The sequence below is a fragment of the Salmo salar genome, chromosome ssa11, assembly GCF_905237065.1.
Source record: "Salmo salar chromosome ssa11, Ssal_v3.1, whole genome shotgun sequence".
In the NCBI taxonomy this organism is placed as follows: Eukaryota; Metazoa; Chordata; class Actinopteri; order Salmoniformes; family Salmonidae; genus Salmo; species Salmo salar.
Genome location: NC_059452.1, coordinates 69722911 through 69733755, shown reverse-complemented (window position 1 = coordinate 69733755; position 10845 = coordinate 69722911). Strand labels below are relative to the sequence as shown.

General features: G+C 44.0%; 1 protein-coding gene across 7 annotated transcripts in view; it reads right to left on the bottom strand.

Moving 5' to 3' along the window:
- Nucleotides 1-478: 478 nt before the first annotated feature.
- Nucleotides 479-10845, bottom strand: part of LOC106562976 (disabled homolog 2-interacting protein) — a 256858-nt gene continuing 246491 nt past the window's right edge. For 6 of the 7 annotated variants that reach the window (XM_014128136.2, XM_014128140.2, XM_014128141.2 and 3 more), the window contains 4 exons: nt 10570-10704; nt 8319-8521; nt 7118-7205; nt 479-1535 (listed from right to left, as the gene is read on the bottom strand). In XM_014128136.2, the coding sequence (XP_013983611.2) occupies nt 1368-1535; nt 7118-7205; nt 8319-8521; nt 10570-10704 (594 nt within the window). In that variant the 3' untranslated portion in view covers nt 479-1367. The remainder of the gene's footprint in view (nt 1536-7117; nt 7206-8318; nt 8522-10569; nt 10705-10845) is intronic. The other variant, XM_014128138.2, reaches the window with a different exon arrangement.

Sequence of the window (10845 nt, the reverse complement as noted above, 5' to 3'; positions counted from 1 at the left end):
TTTTGTTACCCTTCCCAGATCTGTGCCAGGACACAATCCTGTGCCGGGGGGGGTCTACGGACAATTCCTTCGACATCATTGCTTGGTATTTTGTTCTGACATGCACTTTCAACTGTGGGACCTGATATAGTCAGGTGTGTGCCTTTCCAAATCATGTCCAATCAATTGAATTTACCACCGGTGGACTCCAATCAAGTTGTAGAAACATCTCAAAGATAATCAATGGAAACCAGAAGCACCTGAGCTCAATTTCGAGTCTCATAGCAAAGGGTCTGAATACTTATGTAAAGAAGGTATTTCTGTTTTTTATTTTTAATACATTTGCAAACATTTCTAAAAACCTGTTTTCTCTTTGTCATTATGGGATATTGTGTGTAGATTGCTCAAGATTAAAAAAAAATGTAATCTATTTTAGAATAAGGCTTTAACGTAACGTGGAAAAAGTCAAGGGGTCTGAATACTTTCCGAAGGCACTGTATGTCTCTTTTTTTATTTTATTATTGGGAATACTTAGGAACAGATTTCCTAAATTAAACACATTAAACACATTAACACATAGTGATTTTACAGTCTTTTTAACCACAAACTAAAATTCCCCCCAAAAAGTATTATTATTGTACGTGATTGCGGGGCACTTTGGAACACACCCAAGGACTTAAAAATAAATATCAGTCTGGACAAAAAATATTTCAAAGCTCCTATTTGGTTTAAAAAAAAAATGAGATAAGATCTAAATAAACCATTGGGAAAAAAATACTTTTGAGATTTAACACTGCTATAAATTATTTTTCTGTTATTATTGTTTTGTTTTGTACACGGTCCACATGACCTGGTCGTAACAGAGAAGGGAGGAGAGGAGGTTGGAAAGGAGAGGAAAACAGAGGAGAGGGGAAGAGAGGGGATTGGGTGACTATCTGACAGACAGACATTGTGTTGATTATATAGTGGTTTGTCCAAAGCTTTAGGGAAGAGAGTCTGAAATTGTCCCAGCAACTGCATACATCCAATGGAAACATCCAAATCGGTTGATTAATGGAGAGTTCAGTTCATATCTACAGCTTGTCCCGCCTCCTCCTCTGCAGGGCCCACTGCTGTTCAGCTCTGTCCATTGATTCGCTGTCACTGACTTGGTCAGCTGTCTGTCAAACTGAAGTCCCGCCTCCTCGCTGCTTGGCCCCTCACAGTGTTCTCCTCACTCAGACTAACCCCCGTTTAGTGTCCATATAAGGAAGTGTCCTCTACAAGCACCAGGCAACACACACACACACACACACACACACACACACACACACACACACACACACACACACACACACACACACACACACACACACACACACACACACACACACACCCTCTATCAGTCTCTAGCAGTTGCTGCTGTTCCTGAACTCTCCGTTCTCAGTGATCTGGAGCTTGGTGGGATTGGTAGGGGATATGCCATTACGGGTCTGCATGCTGTAACGCTCCTTCAGCTGGGTCAGGGCACTCATCAGACGGGCGTTGGCTGCGTCAAGAGACGCTATACGCTTCTCCTGCAGAGAGAGAGAGAGAGAGAGAGAGAGAGAGAGAGGGGAGGGAGAGAGAGAAACACTGGGTTAGAGAGCGGGAGAGACGGTGGGAGGGGGGTGAGACAGAGCAGCAAACAGCAAGAGAGAGATACCAAATATAGGCCTGTGCAAAGATAGGCGGTGAAGTACACAGACACAGATAGCCAGGCAGCCAACCAGCCAGCGAGGCAGCCAGCCAGACAACCAGACGCATTCATGGCAAAATGGAGATGTAGGCTCCTGCTCCTGTTAGTGTTGTTTACGGTATCATCTGAAGTCCCATCGCGTTCATGTTCATCCACCCGAGGTGCTCTCTAATTCACTATTCACTTCTCTCCCTCTCTTCTTAATGAGCTTTCCATATTCATTCTCTCTGTCTGTTGACTCAGGGAGCGGCTCATTGCCTTACCACCGCCTCTTTGTTTGCATACTCAACTCCCATTACTTTACTGTGCGGATGAGCTTCTGTTTGTACGTGTGTGTGTCTGTGCACCGCTGTCTGTGAGTTGACATTGAGCCGTCTTCCAACTACATTTCTACAACTTTGTTTAACTGACGTTGAAGCTTGCGTCAGTGTCTATGTTTGCATCGGAAAATGCTATGCCACAACACAGAGCTGCCACTCTCCTGTCAGAAGTAGACAGAGTTTACAATGTAAAATGAGTCACGGCCATTGACAGACAGGCAGGGGCAGGAATGAATCAAGCTTGTTGGCAGACAAGTAAGGAAGAATAGTGTTAATGTAAATATTAGTTAGTCTGTAACACTGAAGCGTAGAGTCGCGTTTCACGCTCAGCCATTCAAGCCTCGTCACCGCCACAGAGTTCTGACTGGTTGAATTAAACATCTCAATGTATTTCCATGTTCTGTCACCCTTCACGTCCTGTAGCCGATGTCACAAAACACACACACAATATATTGAGCACAGTTGACTAGGCGCTGCATGGGCTTCTTTGTTTTCTACATGCATCTCTCTCTATGAGGTTCAAACATTGCAAACACAGGACGTGTGTGTGAGTGCTCAACTCTCATTCCAAGATTATCATAATGACCTGCAGTACTGATTTATGTCACCGCAGACTGCCAAGCCCTCTCTCATTGGGATTTTATATAGTCAACCAACTAACTATCCCTGAGAATGCTTTGGCTAAATCTATCTGTCACAGGCTTCATTAGGAAATATGTTGATGATGTTGTACCCACAATAACAATCCGGACATACCCCAACCAAAAACCCTGGATGAACAGAGAAATCCATACCATGCTGAGAGCCTGTACTGCATCATTCAATGTCCGCAGAACGAACCCCGATGACGCGCAACACGTACAAAGCAAGCCAGGTACAAGCTCCGCAAATCCATTAGTAACGCAGAAAGACAATACAGACTCAAACTTGAATAGATGTTCGACAACTCAGACTCACGACACATGCAGCAAGGTGGCAGGTAGCCTAGTGGTTAGAGCGTTGGACAAGAAACCAAAAGGTTGCAAGATCGAATCCCTGAGCTGACAAGGTAAAAATCTGTTGTTCTGCCCCTGAACAAGGCAGTTAACCCACTGTTCCTAGGCCGCTATTGAAAATAAGAATTTGTTCTTAACTGACTGCCTAGTTAAATAAAGGTAAAATAAAAAAAGGACTACAGGCTAACACAGACTACAAAGGCAAATCCAGCTGTGTGCTGCCCACCGAAGCCTCCCTCCCAGATGAGTGTTGTAACAAGCTATCACAAGACAAATAAACTCTCCCTTTCCCCATTTATGACTTTGAATGGCCCTGAGGGGGGCCAGAAAACAGAACATCTTGTGATCTACTTTTGTTACTGGCTAAATGGCTAGCCAGTTTTTTGAGTCTGAAGGACATTTAAACATGTTTTCTTATCAATGTACTCTGGAAGCATAATGTGCTATTTTTCTCCTGATTGTCTTATGTCATTAAAGGGGGTATAACAGGTATTTTGCTATAACATAGAACGGATACATTTGACCAAAATCATGTTTGGTGCCTACAGGCTTATGTACTTCATCCTAGAGATTGTTAAACTGTGCAGTAGAAACATGCTGTGGACACTTATGAGGAAGACTCAGGTTTGTCTCAAAGATCATAAAATGTGTTGAATTCTTAGAACCACCCTGTCCGGACCATCATATGCCTGCCCCCTGTGAGTATCCCTATAAATTACAGAACTTGCTAACAGATGTGAGATCAAGTTTCTGCGAGGTGCGGCCACGCCCATGGGATCTCTTTGGAAAGCAAACACCGACTGAAGAGAACCTATCCTCAGCTCTACTGTCGCAAGAGACTTGGCTTCATCCCATCCTAGCAGAATCCCACTGAGGCAACCTCGACCTACAAGTAAATGATCCTGTTACATTCTTCCTTACCTAAAAGTGGTGTAGCGTGTGTGTAAAAGTGGTGGAAGTTATTAAGAATTGTAAGGCCCACACCAGATGCTGACATCCTAGCCCATTGGTTGGTGAAACGCTCTACACCCTCTGCTGTGCTCCCTGCTCACCCACAACTGTGTGGCTTTGCACGACACCAACTACATCAAGTTTGATGACGACACCGTACGGTTGTAGGCCTGATAACCCACAACGATGAGTCCGCCTATAGGGAGGAGGTACGTGAACTGGCATTGTAGTGCCAGGACAACAACCTCTCTCTCAGCATCAGCAAAACAACTTAATTGTTGACTTCAGGAAGCAGAGGGAACACGCCCCGATCCACACCACAGTTTTACAGTGCCTTCAGAAAGTATTCATACCCCTTGACTTATTCCACATTTTGTTGTGTTACAGCCTGAATTAAATTTTTTAAATGTATTTAACTAGGCAAGCCAGTTAAGAACAAATTCTAATTTTCAATGACGGCCTAGGAACAGTGGGTTAACTGCCTTGTTCAGGAGCAGAACAACAGATTTTTACTTTGTCAGCTCGGGGATTCAATCTTGCAACCTTTCGGTTATTAGTCCAACGCACTAACCATTAGGCTACCTGCCGCCCCCATTGATTAAATTGATTAAATATATATTTTTGGGCCATCTACACACAATACCCCATAATGGCATAGTGTAAACATGTTTTTAGACATTTTAGTAAATTTATTGAAAAAGAAATACAGAAATATCTTATTTACATAAGTATTTACACCCATGAGTCAATACTTTGTAAAATCACCTTTGGCACCGATTACAGCTGTGAGTCTTTCTGGGTAAGTCACTAAGAGCTTTCCACACCTGGATTGTGCAACATTTGCTATAATTATTTTCAAAATTCTTCAAACACTGTCAAATTGATTGTTGATCATTGCTACACAACCATTTTCAGGTGTTGCCTTAGATTTAGAGCTGTAACTCGGCCACTCCGGAACATTCACTGTCTTCTTGGTATTGTCCTGCTGAAAGGTGAATCCATCTCCCAGTGTCTGGTGGAAAGCAGACTGAACCAGGTTTTCCTCTAGAATTTTGCCTGTGCTTAGCTCCATAACATTAATTTTTTTTTTATCCTGAAAAACTCCACAGTCCTTAACGATTACAAGCATACCCATAACATGATGTAGCCACCACTATGCTTGAAAATATGGAGAGTGGTATTCAGTAATGTGTTGTATTGGATTTGCCCCAAACATAACACTTTGTATTCAGGACAAAAAGTTAATTGCTTTGCCACATTTTTTGCAGTATTACTTTTAGTGCCTTGTTGGAAACAGGATGCATGTTTTGGAAAAATGTTATTCTGTGCAGGCTTTCTTCTTTTCTCTCTGTCAATTATAGGTTAGCATTGTGGAGTAACTAGAATGTTGTTGATCCATCCTCCGTTTTCTCCTATCATGACCATTAAACTGTGTAACTGTTTTAATGTCACCATTGCATTGACCTTGTGTGAAGTCCCTGAGTGGTTTCCTTCCTATCCGGCAACTGAGTGAGGAAGGACGCCTCTATCTTTGTAGTGACTGTGTGTACTTATACACCTTTCAAAGTGTAATTAATAACTTCAACATGCTCAAAGGGATATTCAATGTCTTCTTTTTTTTAAACTTTGTAACCATCTACCAATAGGTGCTCTTCTTTGTGAGGCTTTAGAAAACCTCCCTGGTATTCGTGGTTGAAAATGTGTTTGAAATTCACTGCTCGACTGAGGAACTGTAAAGATAATTGTATGTGTGGGGTACAGAGATTACGTATTCATTCAAAAATAATGTTAATCACTATTATTGCACACAGAGTGAGTCCATGCAATTTATTATGTGACTTGTTAAGAAAGTATTCACAGTGGGACCAACACAACACAACACAACACAACACAACACAACACAACACAACACAACACAACACAACACACGAGCTGAGCAGAGTGGGAAGCCCACACACGTCACACGGTACATTTTTACTCCTGAACTAATTTATGCTTACCATAACAAATGGGTTGAATACTTACTGGCTCAAGACATTTTTTAAAAAATAATTCCACTTTGACATTTTGGGGTATTGTGTGTAGGCCAGTGACAAGAAAAAGTATCAACATTTAATAGATTTTAAATTCAGGCTGTAGCACGACAAAATGTGGAAAAAGTCAAGGGGTGTGAATACTTTCTGAAGGCACTGTAAGTTCCTCGGTGTCCACATCAAAGAGGACTTGACATGGACTAACAACACTCCCACTCTTGTCAAGAGGGAGCAACAGCGTCTCTAGACGCAGCTGAAGAAATTTGCCATGCCACCCCGGGTCCTCTCCAAATACTACCGCTGCACCATCGAGAGCGTCCTGACTGGTTGCATCCCGGCCTGCTACGGGATTTGCTCCGTCCACAACCGCAAGGCCCTCCAGCGGGTGGTGAAGACGGCCCAGTACATCACTGGGTCCGTGTTCCCACCTATCCAGGACGGTGCCTGAGGGAGTCCTGCAGCATCATCATGGACCCCACACACCCTAACCTCAAGATGTTCACCGTTTCTATCTACAAGCCATCAAACTCCTGAACTGAACTGACTACCTGCACTGCCTCTCCGCACCTACGTACACACCCACACCCACATACACACATCCACATATACCTTCATGCTACACACCCATCACAATGTCTGCTAGCACACTCTTATTTACTATTGCTAATACTGCACAACTGAAACACTTTCTCTGTGTAAATATTGAACTATAAATTGTGCTTTCCTGCATTATACTAATGCTAAAATGTTTACTCTATTCTATTGATCCATTTACTTTATGTTTGTAATCTTTTATTGTTTCTTACTGTTGTTGCGCTGTCAAGAAGGAACCTGCAAGTAAGCATTCCGTGTGTATATTGTACATACGACTAATACAACTTGAAAATCTGTCATGCAGTGGAGATGGATTAGGGGATAATACACCCGCGTATTAATGAGAGTCGTAGTATACTAAGGGTTAGGGTAAGTGTGTGTGTGTGTGTGTGTGTGTGTGTGTGTGTGTGTGTGTGTGTGTGTGTGTGTGTGTGTGTGTGTGTGTGTGTGTGTGTGTGTGTGTGTGTGTGTGTGTGTGTGTGTGTGTGTGTGTGTGTGTGTGTGTGTGTGCGTGCGACTGACTCTCACCTGTGCATCAATGACCTTCTGTTTGGAGTCGACCACAGCCTGCATATCATTATGGTCTTTCTTCAGCTCCTCTTCCACAGACATTAGCCTGGACACACACACGTACACAGCAAGACATGACGCACACACACTGTGTTAGAGGGACAGTAGCAACACAAACAGAAGGACGCACACAGTGTAAGAACCAAGGTGTGTGGATACAGTGCAGGAACGTGTGTAAGGAGCGTGTTACTCTTGACACATGGGGGTCTGCTAGTGCTTTAAAGATGTATGCCGGAGTGCACGCCGCACAGCCTGGAATAGAGTTATAGGAAGGAGGGTATCTTGGGCCCGCTCGTCTGCTATGTATTTAGGAGGTGTGTGTAGGAGTGTAGAGCTTCTAATTTAGTTTGTGAGGTATGTGTGTCTCGGGCACTGGTCTGCTAGGCGTTTAGACATCAGGATAACACTTTTCACTTTAATTGAGTTTGTGAAATGTCAGTATATTGAGTTTTGTGAGATGTGTGTGTGTATTGAGTAATGTGAGGTGTGTGTGAGTTGTGTGCTTGTGTGTGTGTGTGTGTGTGTGTGTAGGCTCTAACAGCAGAGTGCAGTGCGATAAGGATCTGACGGGAACAGGGAAGCGTTGTGTCTCCTGACATCACAGACCAGCAGATAACATCAGGAACACACAGAAGATAACATCCCCCATCTCTCTCTCCCTCTCTCCTTCCCTTTTATTCCGCGCTACCACAGCCCGCTTCACTTTGTCACAGGTGACCGGTTTAATACTCATCAACGCGTCCTTTATCAGAAGGTCGGCTGGACCTCTCGAAATTCCCGTAGATCACTTCATTTCTCCCTTTTTTTGTTTCCAGATCTCTGCTGCACAAAGCTTCTAACATATCTCACTTCTCTGTTAAAGCAGAGAAATACGAGGCATGAAACCCACTCACAGGGTTGGTTAACTCTTGAGGTCCCTTGTGTCTCTACAAACCTAGGTAAAATCAGCCTTTAGTTTTAACGCGTCCCCGTGTCTCGTACGACACACACCCTCCCCCTCTCTCTCTCTTGGCGTGTCCTCGCTCTCTTACCACACGCTCACGCTCTCTTTCTTCACCTCCGGCGTTATCTCCATCCCTCCACTCTACCTCTCCTTTTTTACATTCACCGGTCGGTCAGGAAAGGGTCTGATCCCCCCCCCCCCCCACGCCAGTCGTACCTGCTGATAATACCCTTCATCTGGAGGTCCTTGTCGTCCTGCTGTCGCCTCAGGCGTTCCTCAGACTCCTCCAGCCGTGCCTGGTACTCCATCAGAACCTTCGGACCTCCGTCATCCTGGCCCTTCAGACGAGCCTCGTACTCCTCCAGCTTCTGGACCGACACACGCAGCTTCTCCTGGAGGACCACGATCTCCTGCTGGTACTGGAGAGAAAGAGAGAGAGAGAGAGAGAGAGAGAGAGACAGGGTTAGAGGAAGAGTCAGAGTCACCGGCAATACAGCCACCTATTACTACAGACAGGAGAGAGAGAGAGAGTCAGAATTTGTATTATTATCATCATCATCAACAGTACCAACCCGATAATTGTTTCAAATGGTGCCGACCCATACTAGCTCTTTCAATTGTCCTGTTATTTCTAGGTTAAAGAGGGCATTAACCGTCAACATTATCACCACTGTCAATGTCCTCCTCATCAAAGTGGTCTTCCGGTAGACCTTGACAGGCGTATCACCTCATTGTCACACAATTTCTGCATCTGATCTGATTCGTTATTTTTTGTCTACCTGGTTTCAAGTTTTCAATTGTCAAATATTGAAGGGAAACTGAAACTCGCACTAGGCAGGATTATAAAAATTGTTGGAAGTGTGGAAGACTATAAGTACCCATTAGCCAACACTCACAGTAAAACTTCAAACTTTTCTAAGCCACCAGTATTCCTGGGAGGGATAAGTTTCCATTCCTTCCATGTCCCAAATCCCACCAGCACTTGCCTTTGATCCCTAACCTCTAAACCTGGGCCTGTGAGGACTTAAGCTGAGCACTGTTCCAGGAGAATAGAGGGAATAGGGAATAGACGGAGGGAATAGACGGAGGGATGAGAGGGAGAAGACGGACCTGTGAACGGTACTGGAGAGGAGAGAGTTTGTGCTGGCTGGGAGAAATGAGGAGCAGAAGCAAATCCCTTTAATAAAACACATCCTGGATCCTGCAGCTGCATTTAAGGGTACGCACTAAACAATAATGGTTCTAAATAGTACCAGATAGAGGTTCTAAACGGAACCTATATGGTGGTATAAAGAACCCTTTCCTAAGGATCTATAAAGCACCCAAAAAGGGTTCCGCTATGGTTCCAACCCTTTTTAAATGGTTCTTTATAGATCCTTTTGAAGAACCACAGGGTTTTCTATCAACCATATTATATTGTTAAAATTCCATCGGTGTTATTATTGTGTTAATTGACAAGTTGAATCAAGTGTGCTACCTTTGAAACAGCTGGGTGTCCCTGAGGAGAGAATTGAGAACACCTGACTGATTTAGTCAACCAGTCTCAATTGACACAAGGCCATCCTGGAGTGTTTCACAAGACAGCATCACTGATCATAGTCTTATATAACATGTAACGGCATAAAAACACATTACATAAACTTGAATGACACTCTCACTCACGGTTGCACAAAAAGAGCGATACGCAAACCACACCCCAAAATATTCTAATGAGTCGCCTCACCTACATTTTAATTATCACTAAAAGAGCAAAGAACCCTTTTGTGAACTGTAAATAACCATTGGAGAACTCAAAGGGTTATTTGAGTCATTATGGTTCCACATAGAACCATCCCCTTGAGGAACCATGATTTCTTTGTGTGTAGTTTTAAAACATCCTCTGAAGGATCCCATCAGAGCTGGAGTTAATTATTGATTGTGTATTGGTTATGCATTTTCCAACTTCCTCAACGTTTGATAGAGCTGTAATGATCATGTATGAATCATGTGCAGCCGAGGTGTGAGTGTGACAGCCAGTCAAAGCATGAGCTGGTGGGATGAGAAGCAAGTGAATAAGCAGTAGGAAGCATAAACACACACACACACACACACACACACACACACACACACACACACACACACACACACACACACACACACACACACACACACACACACACACACAATTACAAAAGAGAATACCTTAAAGTTGAAATCCTTTGACCATTCAGAGTATTGTTATTAGAGATGCTGGGTTACTGTGAGTGATTGTAAGTTGTAAGGGGGAAAAGTTAAGGGTAGGAAGGAGGTCTTGGCATTGGGAGTTGAGGGGAGTAGAGAGAGTACTGGTTACAGGGAGTGAGGTAGTGCTTACAGTTGAGGGTTAGGCGGAGAGGTAGAGGATGGGTGCTGAGGAACGGGGGTGTTGTTAGGGAGGTAAATGGGAGGTTGAGAGGGGGTTAAGGTTGGTTTGGGAGTTGGACGTTACCTTCTCGGCCTGAGTGAGATCCTCTCTGTTTCTGAACTCGGGGTCCATCCCCTCATGGTCTACATACTGCACATTCATATTCAACAGCCAGGCAGCCGTACGGTCCAGCGCATTGGGGTTCATTGGGGAGGGGGCCTAGTGGAACCAACACAACACACACATGAGCTGAGTCGAGTGGGACGCCCACACACGTCATACGGTACACACACACACCGGCATACGGTGCACACACACCGGCATACAGATTACATACACACCGGAATAAGCATGAAATGC